General features: G+C 43.1%; 1 protein-coding gene across 1 annotated transcript in view; it reads left to right on the forward strand.

Moving 5' to 3' along the window:
* Window positions 1-20,704, forward strand: part of ZNRF3 (zinc and ring finger 3) — a 159,137-nt gene that overhangs the window by 79,391 nt on the left and 59,042 nt on the right. The window contains exon 2 of the mRNA XM_020283118.2: window positions 16,028-16,153. Coding sequence (XP_020138707.2) covers window positions 16,028-16,153 — 126 coding nt within the window. The remainder of the gene's footprint in view (window positions 1-16,027; window positions 16,154-20,704) is intronic.

A 20,704-nucleotide genomic window follows, 5' to 3' on the forward strand; every position in this document is an offset into this window, starting at 1 on the left:
TGTTGCAACCATCCTAGTGGGTATGAAGTGGTATCTCATTGTGGTTTTTACTTGCATTTCCTTGATGGCTAATGATGTAGAGCATCTTTTAATGTGCTTATTGACATTTGTATGTCCTTTTTGCAGAAATGTCTGTTGAGATCTTATGGCCATTTTTAATTGAATAATTTAATATGTCTTTTTATTATGGAATTGTAAGAGTTTTTTTTGTTTTGTTTTGTTTTGTTTTTTGAGACAGTCTTTCACTCTTGCCACCCCAGGCATCATGATAGCTCACTGCAAGCTTAAACTCCTGAGCTCAAGCAATCCTCCTGTCTCAGCGTCCTGGAGTAGCTGGGACTACAGGCATGTGCCACCATGCCTGGCTAATTTTTCTATTTTTAGTAGAAACTGGGTCTTGCTCTTGCTCAAGCTGGTCTCAAACTCCTAAGCTCAAGCTATCCTCCTGCCCTGGCCTCCCAGAGTGCTAGGATTACACGCGTGAGCCACCACGCCTGGCCTGAATTGTAAAGAGTTCTTTTTATATTCTAGATGTACGTTTCTTATCAGATACGTGATTTGCACGTATTTTCATCCATTCTGTGGGTTGTCTTTTCACTTCTTTAATGATGTGCGTTACAGCATAAAAGCTTTTAATTTTGATGAAGTCCAGATGATCTGTTTTTTTTCTTTGGTTGCTTGTGATTTTGGTGTCACATCTATTGCCCTGTTTTTCACGTGCCAGGCACACGGGCCTCTTGGTATCTATTCCTCAGGAATATAAGCAGGAGAGGCAGGATCAGGACTGCCCTTCAGGTGGAGAAACAAGGCTCAGAAGTTACGCGACTCTTCTAAGGCCACACACAGGTTAAGTGGCAGTGCGGGAGGCCAGTGTGGCTCAAAGCCCATGTTCATCGTAGCACAGGGTGGTCCGGCTTCCTTGGTGGTGCCAGTGTAGAAAGACAGGCTCTGCTCTTAGGCTAGACACTAAAGTGCCTGCTCTTAGCGCTATGTTAAGAATCCCCTTCTTAGCACAGTTAACTTGGTAAACGTTGGATTATTCCTTCCATTTTAGTTTCTGTGTTTTTCCAATTAAAGAGACTTTCCAAGAAGAAAAAGAACCTAGAATGTTGATTGGGAGATAATGAACCTGACTTTTTTTTTGGGTTTTGCTTTTTTTGTTGTTATTTTTTTGTGACCCTCTTTTTGTTCAGAAAACTACTCAAGAGTACAAGAAACCAGGCTTCTTATATCCCATTGGTTTCTTGTAAGAAATTCTCCACATATCAGGAGTCATTGTATTTATTTTATGAAGAACCCCGACTATAACTTTATTGTAATACTTAGAGGGTGTATATTTTTAGTCATGTGGTGCAAAGATTTTGGTTTTGTTTTGAGAGTTTTTGTCTGTCTAGTGTGTACCAAAGAAATGAAATGAAATTGATGTACCTTCATGTTTCTATGGTCAGATGGTCCCCTTGAACAGGCTTGAAATGTTAGACTAACTGGAGCTGTTGTCAATGATTAAAATAGTATTTATTGGCCAGGTGCGGTGGCTCACACCTGTAATTCTAGCACTATGGGAGGCCGAGGTGGGAGGATCGCTCGAGGTCAGGAGTTCCAGACCAGCCTGAGCAAGAGTGAGACCCCGTCTCTACTAAAAATAGAAAAAATTAGCCGGGCATGGTGGCGCATGCATGTAGTCCCAGCTACTCGGGAGGCTGAGGCAGGAGGATTGCTTGAGCCCAGGAGTTTGAGGTTGCTGTGAGGCAGCCTGACATCACGGCACTCTAGCCCTGGCAACAGAGTGAGACTCTGTCTCAAAAAAAAAAAAAGTAATTATTGTTGATTCCACTGTGTGCTGGCTTATACTACTACTTTTGTGCTTTTCTTGCCAAGCACCTGTGGACAGCCTGTGCTTGCCTTGGTAACTAGTTAGCGCATGTACTGAGTGCCGTATGTGTGCCTGGCTTTCTAACACCCTGCAGCTCAACCAGCCCGTTGGAGGTTGTGGTGTTTGTTGTGGGAAAGGAATACATCTTTTTCTCCCCCCACTTTATTTATTTTTTCTTAAATTTCAAAATATTAAGGACGTACAAATGTTTTTGTTACATGGATACCTTGTATAATGCTTAAGTCAGGGCTTTTAGTGTGCCCATCACCAGAATAGTGTTCATTGTGCCTGATAAGTTTTATCCCATACCCTCTCCTATCCTCCCTCCTTCTTGAATGGCAATGACTTTTACATCTCTTTGTGCCAGTGTCTGCCCATTGTTTAGCTCCCAATTATTAGAGAGTACATGTGGTGTTTTCTTTTCCATTCCTGAGATACTTTGGTTACGGTAATGGTCGCCAGTGCCATCCAAGTTGCTGCAAAAGATATTATTTCATTCCTTTTTATGACTGCGTAGTACTCCATGGTGTATGTATATACATACCACATTTTCTTAATCCACTCATGAATTGATGGGCACTTAGAAATACATCTTTTCGACAATGCATATTACTATCCTGTGCTGCCATCTGTTACTTTTAAACTGTATTATACACAGAGCCAATTAAGAAAAAGCCATGATGAGCTTCAAATTTCAGTCACCTGTCTTGTCAGCAGATGTGTACACATTTTAGAACTTTCTTCAAACTGTTGATCAAACAACATCACAGTAAGGGAGTGCTCAGGTCTCAGTTGCCGTTTCTTGTCCAATGTCCATCCACAAGGTCAGCGCTCAGCAAACGTTGGGTTGAATGAATACTAGAATCCAAAAAAGAAAAATCTCTTACTATCCTTATTCTCCAACCCATTAACTTTTAAAATTTTTTGTTTCCTTTCAGTTTTCATGCAGATGCAGATGCAATTTTTAAATAGTAGTTGTTTTGTACATTAACTCTTCTTAAAATTTCATATGTACTCTTTATACCATGGTATCCTCATCATTATCTTCCCAAAGTTACACAACATCCCATATACACATTGATTTTGTTTGATTATATAGTCTGGGGGGGAGGCAATTTTTCCCTAAATTTCCAGTTTGAAGGAGGCCAGCTTGAAGATTTCATCATATAAAGTTGCTTTGCTTTAGCTTGTTTCCTTGGGATCTATTCTAGAAATGGAATTATGGTGGAAGGGACATAACAGCGTGGGCTTTGTCGCATGGCCATTCTGCTTCCCCTCAAATTGAGCCAGTTTGCAGCGTGGCAGGGATGTGTTTGCCCAGTGGGGTTTAGCCATTGGTTTACTTTGGTGATTCTGTTGTATTCATCACCCAATAAAGTTGATGGTGTTTCTGTTTTCTTACTATAAACTAGTTGTGTATGTCCCTTAACTCGGTCATTTCATTCTTTTCCTTTGTATCTTTGTTCTGTTCCTGCTCATATGGAGATGGTTTACAGATACATTTGTACTTTGTGCCCCCTTTGTTGCTGTATAGTTTATTAATTGTTCTAAAGGAGTTGCATTAACACATATTGCTTTATCACACACTGAGCCTTTCTCTGCATTGCTATCCCCTGTCCCTGCAGAATTTACTGATTCCTTTGTACATCCTTATGTTATTCCTAGTTTGTGTCATGTTAAGAATTTATGAAAATTTAAATGTAGCTTTGGAATTTCTTTTCCACTGTTTTATTTTTCTAGTTTCAGTCTAGCATCATGTAGTTTTATTTATTTTTTATTTTTTTCCACTAGCATATCCAGTGGCTTCCAATCATGTAGTTTTAATGATTTGTTCTTTTATAGTATTCTTTTTAAATATGGAAGAATGAGAATTCTACTTCTACTGTTTCCCCTCTGCCAACATATTTCAGATTAATTTAGTAATGCTTTGGTGTGTTTAGCACATAACGCTTACCTTTTCATAAGAACCATTAAATGTCCTTTATAAGTTGCCTTGCAATTTGAATTGAAACTGTGTCAGTGAATTTCTATGTAGAGAACAATACGTGTCATCTGGTAGGCATATGAATCACTTTGAGTCACTTTAAGAATGTATTTAGAATTAATTTTGCTTAAGATTTTCTGGTGTTTTTCTAAAGTCTATTGGATTTTTTTTTAAAAAAATATTAACTTATGAAGCATCTCCTTACCTATTTGAAACTAGCAATGGAAGTTCTAAGTGAAGGTTTGTAAAGTCAATACATAAGATATGCACAGGGCCATATCTAAGTTTCAACATTATTATCTGATAAAATGAAATTCCAGGGGAGGGGAGAAGTGAGAAAGTGGATGTGAAATACTTGCTGCTTCCCCTGGGTTCTGACAGGTAACTTCCTGGCTGTTCATCTGGTACAGAGGAACTGAACAGGATTAGGATACTGTCTCTTCTTGGTTTCTCTCTAAAAAGGGACACACAGTGGGGGAGACTCCTGCCGAGTGTTCTGAAAACCAGAGTCCTCAGGCGATTCCCAGTTGGAAATCTCTAGCAAACAGCAACAGCCAGCTCCTTTTCTTTGTCTGGGATGGTTTCTGTCCCCATTATAGTTGCCCCATTGCTATGACAACAGAAATGAACTGTATCCAGGTTCTTCTGGATTCTAGGTCCAGAAAACGATTTATTTAGGCGATTTGCTTGAACAACAAAAGAGTTGTCCATGTCTTTATACATAGAAGGGGAAAAAATAATGACTATGATTCAAGAGAATAATGAATGAGGCTGTCCTTTTTCCATTCCTTCATGTAAATTATAAGTCTTAATTCCAGCCACCACACCTTTTAAGAAGAGGTCTGGGGCTGTTTGATGTGAAACTGTGTACCATGGTGACACCCTACCCTGGCTGACAGCGGCAAAAGGACAAAAGGAAGGAAGTTTCCCTTTTAAATCCCCAGGAATTTTTGGATGAGATAATATTACAGAGCGAAATGTCTCGTCCTCCTATTAGTTTAGTGTTTGGCTCCTGTGTAACAGTAACCCACTTAGAAGCAGGCGGCTCTTTTGAAGTTATTTTAAACTCTCAGCCTAGTTTAGAGATATTGTAACCTTGGATAAAAGCACCATTGGCCCTGGTTTCAGTTTTGCCCTTTCAGACATGTGGAAAGTGCACTAGTATATCTCAAGGATTTTGTATTGAAAACTTCTTAAAGAGCTGGTCTTGTTTTCAAAGGTTGGCTTGATGTACCATACTCAAGGGAACATAGTTCTTTTTCTCCAGATATTTAACCTTGTCTGACAGTCTTTTGGCTTAGAAGGTCCCATATATTCTTTGTCTATTAACAAAACAGTGAAACCATGATAGTCAACCTCACTGGGCTCTTGAGAAATTTGAAGAAGGTCCATCTTCATATTTCAACATAATATCAGGTATTTGAAACCAGGTACCAAAGATAATCAGGTATATGCATTGTATTTTGTTTTAGCAACTCCCTAATGAGAAATGCAAGTAGGATATTCAGTGCCTCTTCTAGAGGTTAAAGAGTCTATGTCTGGGAGGAAATTGGAGCTTCTCAGAGCAAACACCCTGGTTATTGTGCCTGCCATCTCTGTAACACCCAAATCCACGTCACTCTGTGATGCCACTTGGGAGTTATTTTTGGTTATGAGGGTGGGGAAGCCTGCTGGTTCTTTCTCTACCATGTCTTCCTGAGTCATCCTCTGTGCTGTGTTCGCAGCCTCAGCCCAGGTTCTCGGCGGCTCCCAGGACAACCATCCCAGACAGTTGCCCTTCAAGTGTCTCTTCTGTGCAGGGAGCCTGTGCCTCTCTTAGGTCTGACAAAATGCTTCCCTGCCTTTCCCAGTGAGGAGGACCCGTAAAATCTGCTGGAATGCCTGCAGGAAGGGACTTATGTTCAGCAGTGCATTAAATTTTTGATCAGAATACACATATCTGTTTATAAAAAGGCAAAGAGTACATCATGGCTTATAATAAAAAAGAGCATTCCCCTGTTCCACTTTCGCCGTCTCTGATTGCTGTTCCCAGAGGCAACCATTTTCAATTCATTAGTGGTTTCTTCTCTTCACCTCTGTGAATATTTCTAAATTTGTGTGAGTAATGCTTATACTGCTGCTTCACATTTCTAGTCTATCTTGAAATTATTTGTTGACTTCCTACTGTGAAAAGATAAAGATATTGTTTCTTATTTCCCTCTCCTCCTATCCCCCCTCCCACTTTCCATTCCTACATTCAGCCAATATGGTTATACCCCAATGATTATTTAGATCAGGGTTGGCATTATGGCTGTCTGTCTACTCAGCCATGCCAGGTAGGCCATACCCTGATGATGGGCTACAATTCTGGTGTAACTTCTTGGGTTTTTTCCTGGACTTAATCATTGCCCCTCCCCAACTTCCCCCTCCCCATTACTTTAGTTTTATTTAACTATCATATTTCCTCTTCTTGTTCAGAACTATAATAAAACTCATCTCAGTACCATCCAGCTCATTGGGTTGTGATTCAGGTTTTTGTTGTTTGTGTGGTTCATTCTCCAGCAGCCTCCTCCTTTTAGTCCCATCGGGACTTTTTTCTCAGCAGGCTGGTTGCACAGCCATCGTCCTGGGATTTCCCATCCCGGGAATTCCCTTTATCATCTCTTCTCTGTTGGAGTCTCTGCTTGGATCCCTTGCCTACCTCTTCCTCAGTTTGGTTTATTCCCTTGTTTTGTTGTTGCTGACAGCAACTTCAGAGAGCAGACCTGGGAGGGAAAACTGGAGACATTTGCTTTTTGGAAGATAATAGCCTTTACTCTCCTTCCCTCTCAACTGCCCTTTCAGGGTACCTGCTAGCCTGAAGCCAGGGCAGCAGTGTTGTGTTCTCTGTGAGTAGAAGGAGTTGGCTGCCTCTGCATGCTCGAGCTGCTGTGGATCCACACCAGGACCAAGGAGGAACAGCCTTTGCTCCTACACCACTGCCAGTAAATCTTTTTCATCCTTGGAATGTCTTTGATGAGTGGGTAATCAACAACTGTAAGAGCCAAGTCTTTTAAAATTCTAGCAGCAAGTTGATTGAATCCTGACCTATTTGCCCTGGTCTCTCTTAGCTGAGTAGAGACCCAAGTGACTCACCAAAAACAAAGCAAGAAGCATGGCAGCAGGTGTGCCTCCAGGCCAGAGGCTGTTTGTTCTGCCAGCTGTCATTTATTGAGCACCTGTTGGATGCAAGGCTCTGGGTAGGGTGAAAGGGGACGTCTAAGTAAGAATGTCCTCCCAGAAGCAGATGCCTGTCTTAGAGGGGAAGCTAAAGGAAGGGTGGTAAGCAACATACAAAGCATCAGGGAACAACGAAGTGGAAGCAACTTAGCTGTATGGGTGCATTCAAGGAAGCTCCATGGATGGAGTGACATTCAAGCTCGTCTTGAAGGGCAGAATATTCTAGGCAAAGACATGAAATGTAATTGAGGCTAGATGTGGTCAATCATGCCTGTAATCCCAGCACTTTGGGAGGCCAAGGCAGGAGGATCACTCTTCTCCATCTCTGTCTGTCTGTCTGTCTGTCTGTCTCTCTCTCTCTCTCTCTCTCTCTCACACACACACACACACACACACACACATTATTTTAAAATTAGCTGCATGTGGTGGCATACACTTGTAGACTCCAGAGGCTGAGGCTGGAGGATTGCTAGAGCCCAAGAGTTTGAGACCAGCCTGGATGACAGAGACCCTGTCTCTAGATAGACAGATAGGGAGATATTATAGATAGATGAAAGAAAGAATATTAAAAAGTAAATGAACATAACAAGTCTAGAGAAAGTGAAGGAGAGGATTTTCCATTGATCATCTACTGTGTTACTATGTTTGTTTTATCTCATTTAATCCTTAAGCACCTGTTGAGGCAGATGTTATTGTGCCCATTTTACAAATGAGGAAATCGAAGTTTATAGAAATTGGGGCATCTGCCCAGGTGATGTGCCACTTAAGAGGCAGGAGTGCGATTTAGACACAAGGTTGCGTGATTCCAAAGTACTCATTCTTTCCATCCTGAAACAACCCTTGGAATATAACGAGTGAGAGGGTAAGAGCCACAGCTTCATAATAATTCAAACTCACAATAGAGAATTAACTGGGCATTTTTCCTTCAATTGACTTAAGCAAGATGTTGAGCACCCCAAAGTAGTTGTACAAAGACCAAAAGTAGCACAAGACCAAAGTTATAACACAGGACATACTTTCCGTTATATCCTTACACTTTAATTGTAGCTTATTAGTTACTTGCATCAAGTTCTTCTGTGGATGTGTCCCAGGAGTTTTGCTTGTCTTATCATTTCAGGCTGTCCTTCCTTTTTTCAGTACTCTCTGTTCAGTGGCGTCTTCGTCAAGTTCCAGACTATGTCTCTAAGATTATTTGATCTTTTTTCTTTATGTTTTCATGAGTTCTTTCTCTGGCTGGCGCGGTGGCTCATGCCTGTAATCCTAGCACTCTGGGAGGCAGAGGCGGGCGGATTGCTCGAGGTCAGGAGTTTGAAACCAACCTGAGCAAGAGCGAGACCCCGTCTCTACTATAAATAGAAAGAAATTAATTGGCCAACTAATATATAGAAAAAATTAGCCGGGCATGGTGGCGCAGGCCTGTAGTCCCAGCTACTTGGGAGGCTGAGGCAGGAGGATTGCTTGAGCCCAGGAGTTTTAGGTTGCTGTGAGCTAGGCTGGCGCCACGGCACTCACTCTAGCTTGGGCAACAAAGTGAGACTGTGTCTCCAAAAAAAAATGTTCTTTCTGATATCCCTGAGTTCTTATACATAATTTAGCCATTTTTAGCCTTCTTAAAAATAGTAAGACAGAAAACTTAAATTTCAAATATCTGATTTAAGGTAAATTCTACCCATTCAAACATTTTAAGAAAATAAACTCAGAAGTGCCTATAATGTTTGTTATCTGCCACAATAAATTCAAAGTTAACATGTTTAAACATCATACGTTGAAGTATGCTACGATTAACTTGGAATGATTAAGTGTTTAGAAGCAAACACAGGTCTCATATGTAGTCACTGCCTGTATGTCACTGGCTGGTGTTAGTGTGTGTGTGTGCGTGCGTGTGTGTGTGTGTGTGTGTGTGTGTGTGTGTGTGTTTTGAGACAGAGTCTCACTCTGTTGCTCAGGCTAGAGTGCCATGGTGTCTGCCTAGCTCACAGCAACCTCAAACTTCTGGGCTCAAGCAATCCTCCTGCCTCAGCCTCCCGAGTAGCTGGGACTATAATAAGTGCATGCCACTGTGCCTGGTTATTTTTTTCTATTTTTAGTAGAGCAGGGTCTCAATCTTGCTCAGGCTGTTCTGGAACTCCCTACCTCAAGCAGTCCTCCTGCCTCAGCCTCCCAGAGAGCTAGGATTATAGGCGTGAGCCACCTGGCCCAGCCAGCATGTGTGAATTAACAGGCCTGGTTTTTATCTGACAACTGTTTGGAGAGATGGTATGGAAGCAATGCCTAGCCAAAACTTTAGGAGGATGTAAGGATTTCTTTCTTTCTTTCTTTTTTAGACACAGAGTTTTACTCTGTGGCCCCAGGTAGAGTGCAGTGGCATCATAGCTCACGGCATTCTCAAACTCCTGGGCTCAGGCAATCCTCCTGCCTCAGCTTCCTGAGTAGCTGGGAGTACAGGCATGCGCCACCACACCTGGCTAATTTTTTTATTTTTAGTAGAGACAGGGTCTCAGTCTTGCTCAGGCTGCTCTGGAACTCCTGGTCTCAACATTCCTCCTACCTTGGCCTCCCAAAGTGCTAGGATTACAGATGTGTGAGCCACTGTGCCTAGCCGGATGTAAGAATTTCATATGGGGACTGTAAAAAAAAATAAAGAATTTCTTTACAGGTGATTGTTATCCAGAAGAGGATCTAGGGATCTTTTTAAATTTGGGGCTAATATTTTAGTGGATAATAGAAATACAGGTTTAATTGGGGTTATAGCTTGAAAAATGAAACCAAAAAATAATAGTTTGATTTTGAATTTAACACGTTAAATTGTAATTGCGGTCTTGTACTGATTTCTGAGAATAAACAGAGTGAATCTCATGTGGGCAGTGTTGGAATATTTTCAGCAAAATCATATGAGAATATGGAAGTGGTATCCTTCATGTATGTTTGACTTCAGCAGCATGATCATCAAGAGTTGTGTTCCAAATGAGAGGACTCTTAACTTTTTCCAAAGTTCTCTCTCAATCCATTGATCATTCTCTGGAGGCTCCCATGTGAATTTTTTTTTATTTAATCCTTAACTAGGTTGTTTGCCATTGGCTTTGAGTGGAATCCAGTTGTTGACTAATAAAACTTTCCTGGACTCTACTAAATTCTACGTTGATTGCTAATTTACAGTTCTAGTTTGCAATTTACTTACATGATCTAGTCACTATATCATCTGATATTCCAATAATTAGCAGAGTTTGCCATAAGGATTATATTATATTAAAATGCATAAGCACACACTCTGGGAGGCCGAGGCAGGCAGATCGCTCAAGGTCAGGAGTTCGAAACCAGCCTGAGCAAGAGCAAGACCCCGTCTCTACTATAAATAGAAAGAAATTAATTGCCCAACTAACATACATAGAAAAAATTAGCTGGGCATGGTGGCGCATGCCTGTAGTCCCAGCCACTTGGGAGGCTGAGGCACCAGGATCGCTTGAGCTCAGGAGTCTGAGGAGCTAGGCTGACGCCACGGTACTCACTCTAGCCTGGGCAACAAAGCAAGACTCTATCTCAAAAAAAAAAAAAAAAAAAATGCATAAGCACAGTAACTTAGTAGATGCTAATGGGAAAACCCTTTCCTTCACTTTCCCCAGACATGGAACGTTCCTTTGCATTTTATGCCTTTGCCTAGAATACTCCATCCTTTGGGACAAATCAGTTCATTGATGAGTATTTTCATGTTATGACTACTTCTACTTCCCTATAAAACATTCTCCTGAGCTCAAACTTGGAGCCCTTGGGAAAAGAGAACCCCAGGGTATAAACGGCTGGAGACCTGGGGTGGGAGGCATTGCCGGAAGCTGATGCTGTCCTCAGGGGAGAGCTGACGGAGACCTGAATTATACAGTATGATATTCAAGAAATGCTTTGGAGAGGCCAGTTACACTTGAGAGACATAATACTAAGATGGAATTTGCAGGTTTGGGCACCTGGAGATATAACCTTGAATAAGGAACTGGGGGGGGGGGGGAAGGAGCTCAGGATGGAGGTGGGAAGGTAGCAAGGATGGTGAGATAGGTTTTTGATCCTCTGAGATGTGATTTTGGTGGTTTCTTTACCCACCACAGGAAAATAAACAACCCACGCCACCTGATCAGACCCACTGGCACTTGAAAAAATTCCTTTTGGTTTTTAAAGCTTTAATCCCTGTGCAGAAGTCAACACCCTTGACAGGGTTGATGTGTTCAGCTAACAGCCGCCCTAGTGTCAGCGGAAGATTTGATGGGGGGTTGGGCCCGGCATGAAGCGAGGTCCAGGGCGCCGGCCTGACAGACCCAAGGGGACCCTTGGGTGTGTTGAGTCTTACATAGTTCGGATTTCTGCATGCCTGGGAATGCTCCACAGGTCTGTTCAAGCCCACTTCCTCTCCACTGTGGCTGCAGCAGGTCAGGCCTCAGCTTTGGCTTCTCTTGCTCTCAGTTCCCATTCTTAATCCTCTCCATCCCCTCTCCTCCTCTCTGTATCCCCCGCCTTCCCAGGCCTTGCCTTCTCTCCAGCTGTCCCCAACCATGCCTCCATCCCTTTCCACCATAGCCTTAACTCTGCGTCGTGGGTGTGCAGCGTTTGTGGACATTGAGCTTTGCCTTGGGTCATGGTTACTATAGGTTTGTTCTCTCATGTATGTGTGTGTGGGTGTCTCTCCCTAATTTAACATCTCTCAAAGTGTGTCCTGTGAAACATAGTGATCAGATTAAATGCAAAACGTGCTTATAATCAAAGGGTAGGAAATGGTGGGTTTAGCAAAGGCTGAAAACCTTTTGTTTTTTAAACCATAGGCCTCTGCAGAGTTTTAATTTACACATGTAGATCCTGAGTCCCTGTGAAGTACTTCTCAACATAATTTACTGTGCAAGAACCTGTTTTTCATCTCGTAGGGCTGGTATTCTGCAGGCCCAGTTTCCAAAGCGCCACTGAATTTGGCTTAAGTTCTGGAAGGGTAGAAACCACACCATCTTCTGCTGTGGATCCCCATGTTAGCTGAGGGTAGCACAAGGCAGGGTGTAAGAATTTTTGAGTAAACTCTTAGGACAGTTGTTTGGTTTAAAAAAAAAAAACTATTGTAGTAAAATTCATATAACATTGACTATTTTAATCATTTTAAAGCATATAATTCAGTGGCATTTAATATGTTCACATTGTTGTACAACCATAACTACCATCTACTTCCAGAACATATTCATCACCTGAAAGGAAACCTTGTACCCACCTAGCAGTCACTCCCCATTTCCCCGTTCCTGTGGCCCCTGGCAACCACAAGTCTGCTTTCTGTCCCTATCAATTTGCCTGTTCTGAACATGTTATGTAAATGGGCTCATACAATTGTGGTATTTTGTGCCTGGTTTCTTTCTTTAGTGAAGTTTTTATGTAGATACAAGTTCTTAGACCTTGATGATACTCTTGATCCTTCAAAGCAACTCTTTATCATTGACCAAACCCCATAAATGTATGAGTTTCAAAAAGCAGTCATCCATCTGGAAACCTCTAAGTCACATGGCCAAGGTAAAAAAAAAAAAAAATCACAGAATACTGTAGAAAAAGGTCAGGAGGGTGGTGGTTGCCATTATCATTACTTGGCCTGGGACTCCAGGAAACTGGCCTGAGCTGGGCCTCAAGCCTTTTCCTGGAGGTCAAAGGTGATTGAGCTGTTGATACAATTAGCTTATCATCCTCGATCATCCTTTTGCTAGTCAGAAGTCTTGGCATTTCAGGCTACTCATCATTTAATAACCAAAGAACATTCTTAGAAGCAGGATGGTGGCTATGGAAGTCAGAACTGCTAAGGTGCATGTAACAACTCACCTGTCAAATCAATTAGCTTCAGAAATGGGTGGCGCTGGAGCGTCAGGCCCATACCCAGCCATTGCTGGCAGTCAAGAATGGATGGGAGGAGTGGGAATGGGGTCTCCTTCCTCCCATCCTGTGAACACTGTGGACGCTACACCAGGATGAGTAAGATTTAAAAACTACCTTTTTTTTTTTTTTTTTTTTTTTTTTTTTTGCAAGAAGAGGGTCTTGCTCTGTTGCCTGGCCTAGAGTGCAGTGGTATGATGACAACTCACAGCAACCTCAAACTCCTGGGCTCAAGTGATCCTCCTGCCTCAGCCTCCCGAGTAGCTGGGACTATCGGCATGTGCCACCACACCTGGCTAATTTTTCCATTTTTTTGTAGAGATGAGATCTTGCTATGTTGCCAGGCTGGTCTTAAACTCCTGGCCTGGAGTGATCCTCCTACCTGGGCTTTCCAAAGTGGCTTGAGCCACTGCACCCAACCTGGTTTTTTTTTTTTTTTTTTTTTTTTTGAGACAGAGTCTCACTTTGTTGCCCGGGCTAGAGTGAGTGCCGTGGCGTCAGCCTAGCTCACAGCAACCTCAATCTCCTGGGCTCGAGTGATCCTTCTGCCTCAGCCTCCCGGGTAGCTGGGACTACAGGCATGCGCCACCATGCCCGGCTAATTTTTTATATATATATCAGTTGGCCAATTAATTCCTTTCTATTTATAGTAGAGACGGGGTCTCGCTCAGGCTGGTTTTGAACTCCTGACCTTGAGCAATCCGCCCGCCTCGGCCTCCCAAGAGCTAGGATTACAGGCGTGAGCCACAGCGCCCGGCCATGGTTTTTTAAATTATTATTTCAAAAATAAAAAAAAAATTTTAATCTAGAGTGGGTTGAGTCCTGCAGAAGCATCGTGAAGGGAAGGTTGTACTGCCCATTGCACTGCAGAACCCTCACTGGTCCTTCAGGCAAACTCTTTGAGCCTGAGGAATCATGTAAAAATCGGATGCCCCAGTGCTCTCTGGTATCTTGGAACTCCTAGGAGTGGATTATCACCCACTGTAAAGACAGCTGCTCGTAGCCCCTTGTGGCACCCTTGCTCAGCAGTGGTGACCCTCTCACCTGCTTTACAGGCTTGTACAACCCCTTCCCCATTGTTCCATTAAATTGTCGAGGATCTGTCATCTCTGGGTGTACCCTTTGCTCTCTACTTATTGCCATCTCTTGAGTCCAGGCGTATATCAATACCATTGCCCAAAAGAGTGTTACTCGTCGGCCTAAGATAACTGTTTTCAGTATGTCGTCTTCCGCCTAAGAAGATACCTGTGATATCTGTGATATCTTGGTGTCCAAACTCCTTTCTAGTTTTTGAGCCCTTCTCTTTCTTTCCCAATGTAGATTGTGACCCTCCCTACTGATCAGACTGGTCTCCTCCTTTCCCCTCCCCATCATCTCTTAGCAACTTCTCCTGGCCTTGTAACAATGACTGCCCTCTCTCCTTTTGCCCTGACCAGTCTAACTCTTTCTCTGAAGCTCATTCCGGCTCAGCAGCTTCACAGAGGCTCCACAAACATTCTAGCAACTCTTGCTGTCTGCACTAAACTGTTGCACTTGAATGCCACAGGATTTAGAGCTGCAAACATTTTTTCCCTAACGATTTTATCTCTTAGTCTTTCCTCCCCCACTAGATTGTTAGCTCTCAGAGGGGACAATAAGGTAAGCAGGTAGAGTGGGAAGGCACTGGACTGTGAATCTGAGGGCCAGGTCACCTCTGGATGCACACTACTCGCTGGTTGTGTTGTCTTGGAGCCATTTATCTTGAATTTCTGTTCTCATCTGTAAAACAAGTTGGGGATAAGGTGGGTGTATTAGTTTCCTATTTGCTGCTATAATGAGTTACTGCAAACTTAGTGACTTAAAGCAATACAAACTTATTCTCTTATAGTTTTGGAGGTCAGAAGTCCAAATAGGTCCACAGGGCTGCATTCCTCCTGGAAGCTCAAAGGGAGAATCTCTTTCCTTGTCTTGGGCAGCTTCAACAGGCTGCCTGTGTTCCTGATTAACGGCCCCCTCCTCCATCTGCAAAGCCCATCAGTCCAATCTCTGCTTCTGTTGTCACATCTACTCTGTGTCTCTCATGCTGCCTCCTTTCCCTGATAAGGACCCTTGTGATTACATTGGGCCCACCCAGATAACCTGATGGGAAATCTCCCCATCTCAAACTAATAACGCCTACAAAGTGTCTTTTGCTGTATAAGGTAATTTATGCACAGGTTCTGGAGATCATAACACAGATGTCTTTGGGGGCCATATGTTTTCTACAGTGGATTCTTAGGTCTTCCATGTCTCTAACTTGCCATCAATCTAAAGACATATTTCTTCCACTTAAGAGCTTAGCACACGCAGTGCTAGGCTTATCAACTTCTTGATAAGTTATGTTTATCCATGAGGATTTCCTCTTCTCAGATTGTTACTAGGGATTCTAGGGCCTGAAACAACTCAGTGATAAAACTGTGAGCGCAAACCTTAGGATTATTCTGGTTTGACTGCATGTTTTCATGCAAAAATTTGACGATGCTCTTCTACCATCTTTGATTTTGTGCTTTGTAAATTTTGAAAAGTGCTCAAAGAATTTCATTTTGTTTCCCAGTAACCAAGGGTAGCCTCTAAACAGCCTGTTAATTAAACTGGTGATTGTGCTGTATTTCTGATGGTCTCTCCATAAAGTCTCAGATGTGTTTCCAGGTCCTCTTATATAAGGTGAAGTAGATGTGTTGTTGAAGTCTAGAAGCCTAGGATGCTAATCTAGTGAGTCTCTTCTGTAGTTGCTATTTAATGTTAAATTTATGGTATTTCACAGCAACTTAGATTGGCTTTTATATGGTAATGACTCTGTTTTCTTTCCCTACATTCTACTGGGTGGTCTCTACCTTGGGTGACCATCACTTACAAAGCAGCGAACAAGCATCCATAAAATATATTTACAGTGGCTCTGTCGTGTTCTCCCCATTGTTCAGCTCACTGTGTTGGAATAGAGTTCCCCATGGGTTGAAAAACTGCCATTTTCAAAGTTTTGAAACTGCTTTTGGCAATAGTGTCTGAGAAATGCACAATGTGAGTCACGCAAGTTCGTAGCCTGCCTATTGACATCTTCTTTCCATTTTGTCTCCTAGATGCACCCACTGGGCCTGTGTAATAACAATGACGAAGAGGACTTGTATGAGTATGGCTGGGTAGGAGTGGTGAAGCTGGAACAGCCGGAGTTGGACCGGAAACCATGCCTCACTGTCCTGGGCAAGGTAAGCCCCAGGCCCTTCAAATCACTGTGATTCTGGCTGGTGTTTTCTATTCTTCCATTTCTCCAATTCCTCAAATAATGGCTTATGAAAAAGAGCTATCCTGGCACAGTGCTCCTTCCTGGCTGCCGTCATGTGAGCTGGGAACTGAGACGTGTCTTGCAGTGGCCCATCGGGTTGTTTACAAACCCAGGCTCTGAGGGAGACTGCCCGCCTCGGAGTCAGCTCTGCCTCTTGTCCACTGTGTGGCCTTGTGCACGTCGCTCCTTTTAAGGAGTCTCAGTTTCTTCTCTGTGAAATGGGCTGATGACAGAGATTCACAGTACTTTATCTTACACCCTTAGGGCCAGATATTTCAGAATTCTGAGATTTGGGGTTTAGAAAGGTGTTAAAGTGTGTATATTTCACATTAAGTAACCTCCAGGAGATCTGGGGCGGCACTCAGTAATCAAACACGTTCATATTTGTGTCGCAAACCATATGGATATTCACATTAAGTGGGATAACTAAAATCCAAATAGCCACATGTTAGTTCAGGGCAGCTTTGCCTTCAAATGAGTTCAGGTCCATTAAGTTTTGCTGCCGAGTAAGTTATGGAAAAACTTTTGGGTTTTAGAGCTTTTCTGGTTTCAGAATGGCAGACAGCAATTATGGTCCTGTATTAGAACTTACCTCATAGGGTGGTTAAGGGGTGAGAGGAGATGCAAACACCTCACACAAGAGTAAGCCCTCAAAAAACATTTGCTGCCGTTGGCTGTTGTCACCCATTTAGAAACACTAAAAAAGACTTCTTAGCCAAGGTCAGCATTACTTCTGACTGCACTATAAGATAGAAATAAATTTACTTTGGAAAGCCATCCATCAACAGTCTTAAAATATGACAAGTAACAACCTGTTTCAAACTGGATCATTTTGTTAAAAGGAAAGGTTCAGAGAAAGTTATTTGAATTTTGGTTGGAAGAAAGGTGGTGTCTTCTAAGGATAGTGTTACTGCTTGGATATTTTTTATATTCTCAAAAGCTACTGTGCTGGATACTATGGGGGGAAAAACTGTCCTGGTTCTAATGGAGTACTATTCAGCTCTAAGAAACAATGGTGACATAGCACATCTTATATTTTCCTGGTTAGAGCTGGAACCCATACTACTAAGTGAAGTTTCCCAAGAATGGAAAAACAAGCACCACATATACTCACCAGCAAATTGGTATTAACTGAGCAGCACCTAAGTGGTCACATAGGAACTACAGTAATAGGGTATTGGGCAGGTGGGAGGGGGGAGGGGGCGGGTATATACATACATAATGAGTGAGATGTGCACCATCTGGGGGATGGTCATGATGGAGACTCAGACTTGTGGGGGGAGGGGGGGAAATGGGCATTTATTGAAACCTTAAAATCTGTACCCCCATAATATGCCGAAAAAAAAAACCCAAAAAACTGTCCTGGTTCTTGACCTTTTGAGGCTGTCTTGGGAGATCCCAGCAAGAGAAGAGGTGGTTTTGATGCAGAATACGAGAGAGGGGAGCCTTTCCCAGACTTGAAGAAGCCCCTGTCAGTGTCTCCTGAAAGAACTTGGGCCCCAGGGACCCTCATAGGTCTAATCTGTTTGTGATTTTTGCAGTCCTCTTGTGTTTTGAATAGCTTCAAGGCATTTGTCAAGTTCCTTGTCCTTTCCTTGGGAAAATTATTCCAAACAGGAATTATTACCTGTTTGGTTTACAGTTCACCAAGTTGAATCGAAGTGTTTTAGGTGGCTCAGGCCCTGATACTTCATCGTTTAAATAGTTGGCCCGATCTGCTTAGTGGTGGTAGGAGAGCAGTGACCCCCTTAAGGATAATTTAGTGTTTTCCTAGGAGAAATGCCAGCTACCTATATAGGATAGGAACAGTGCCTCCCTTGTAGGTATTACGCAAACAATATAATATTTTCTCCTATACTGAAACTCCTGCTCTACGGGGCTCAGCTCCTTGGCTTAATTTGCTTTCCCCCCCCAGTCTCCTGAGGACTCCATCTTTGTGTCTCTTGTGGGTTGGAACAGGGATCACAGGGTCACTCTATAGTTCTCCCACAGTTATACTGGTGGGGACATTTGTTGAAGTCGCTCAGAGAACCCAACTATTTCCTTCTCTGCTTGGAACAACCATGCAGCGGTTTTACTTGGAGAGTTTTGTATGGTTTGGCCTGCTGGCCTGTGAAGCCAGGGGGAATAAAAACCCTAGACATATATTGAATCATTAAGTATTTCTTGAGTTTATTCATTCACCAAATATTTATTGAATACAGGGGCACAGAAGCTAAGCATGTGGTTCTACCTGCCCACGAGTGTCTGCCCTCATGTTTCTGTTTGGAAAGGCTGTGTGGTGGCAGGGAGCATTTGCATGTGGTTGATTGTTGCACTTTGGCTTAGAGTTTACACCTGAATAAAATCATTAGCAAAAAAGCTTGCGCCAAAGTAAAACAGTTTCACATTTGTTTAAAACCTGGGTTGGTGTAGGAGGTGCCATGAGTGAGGCAGGCCCCCCTCCCACCCGCAAAGTGTGGTGGTTCTCAGTTTCAATTTTGTTAACTTTGCTAACTGTGTTTTCTTTTTTCTTTTTCTTTTTTCTGAACCTCCAAGGGCTTGTAGCAAAAGCCTAGGGTAAAGGAAAGCAAAGTGACATTGTAGGCATCTCAGTCCCCTGCACACAGCTGATTTCCCAGCCATTCCTTGGCTCTCAGCTGTGGCAAGAAGAGAGGGGCACAAAAGGCATAGGAAGAGAAGCCGGCCAAACCAATGTGGGGGTCAGGGGGGATCTCCCCCATGTTGATGTTGAGACTTGTTGAAAACCCTAGAAGAGTCTAGAAGGACTTCGTCAGCTGTGGCCGTGTCAGGCATTCCAAAAGCCTGTGGGGGAATAGGGAAGGCCTAGACACAGCCCAGTCTCCCGCCCCAGCACCCACCCTCGTCACTTCCCCACCCACAGAAAATGCCATGGGGTGAAACCGTGAAATAAGAGAGGAATGTCCTAAATTAAAAAATGTAAATGCCTCTCCAGGAGTTCAAATAAAGTTTCATTATAAAAGCCTACAGACATAAACTCATCACCTTGGTTTATTACTGAGTGCTTTTGAACTCCTCAGAAAAGAATACTATAAACTTCTGAGACAAAAATGACTTTTATGATCCCTTCCTTCTAATCTTTTTGATTCTGTAGGAGGAGGTGCAGACAGTAGGATCGGCTAGGGAGACAGAGCCGGGGTGAGGGTGAGCCCCCGCTGGGAAGCAGCAGGCCAGGCCCTGCCTCCGCCCAGCCATGGGCACATCGCTTCAGCTTTCTGGTCCTTTCTTTTTCACTTACCTCGAAGAGGCTATTCTGGGTTCCTTGCTTTTCTAATACTTTGCGCTTCTATATCATATTTAAAATCTTACCTTGATATTCTAATTTGGGGATATTCTAGGTATAGAAAGACAGTCTTTGGAAATTAAAATAGAATAAAATTGACATTCTGACCAGCTTGTTATTGAAAGTGAGGGTTTTAAACCATCCCAAAAGTTTAGGAATTTAAGTTTATGCCCCAGGCATTTTAACCTTTCAATTCAAGCAGTGTTTATTAAGCATCTTTTTTTTTTTTTTTTTTTTTTTTTTTTTTTTTTTTTGAGACAGAGTCTTGCTTTGTTGCCTAGGCTAGAGTGAGTGCCGTGGCGTCAGCCTAGCTCACAGCAACCTCAAACTCCTGGGCTCAAGCGATCCTTCTGTCTCAGCCTCCCAAGTAGCTGGGACTACAGGCACGTGCCACAATGCCCGGCTAATTTTTTCTATATATATTAGTTGGCCAATTAGTTTCTTTCTATTTATAGTAGAGACGAGGTCTCGCTCTTGCTCAGGCTGGTTTCGAACTCCCGACCTCGAGCAATCCGCCCGCCTCAGCCTCCCAGAGAGCTAGGATTACAGGCGTGAGCCACCGCGCCCGGCTTATTAAGCATCTTAATAAGCAAATTCTTGGGGCTGCCAAGAATTTCGAAGGTTGACTATAAGTTTGCCCCATCATCCTAGTGGAGAGTCTCATGGCAGGGAACACAGGACGTGCTGGAGTTTCTAGCAAAGCCTGCCTGGCCCTGATTCCGTAAACCCTACCACCCCTACCACTCCATGTCGGAGCAGATTCCTAGGAAGGGTTTTGACAGACACTATGGTCAACATACGTGGCCTCGGCTCTCTGCAGTGCTTGAGAGGACGGTATGGGGAAGTCAATTAAAATACAAGGTAAGGAATTTCCTTCACAGAGACCTAGCCTTGGCTGAGTGGCCTTAGAAAGGGTACTTCAGTTTTCAGTGCCTTCCTGTGTGCAACAGGGCTAATGCTGCCTTCGTCATTGTTGTGGAGGTTCCTAGAGCTGTTTGTGGAGCACTTGGCACAGAACGTGGCTCAGCAAATGCCCGATGAGCATGCAGAAGCAGCCATTACATGTTGGGTGCTTGTGGAGAGCTTTACATGTGGTGTCTGCTTTAATCATCAGATATACCCTGAGATCCTGTGCAGATTCCCATTTTACAATGAGCAGACCGAGTTCCA

The sequence above is a fragment of the Microcebus murinus genome, chromosome 22 (assembly GCF_040939455.1).
Source record: "Microcebus murinus isolate Inina chromosome 22, M.murinus_Inina_mat1.0, whole genome shotgun sequence".
Lineage (NCBI taxonomy): Eukaryota > Metazoa > Chordata > Mammalia > Primates > Cheirogaleidae > Microcebus > Microcebus murinus.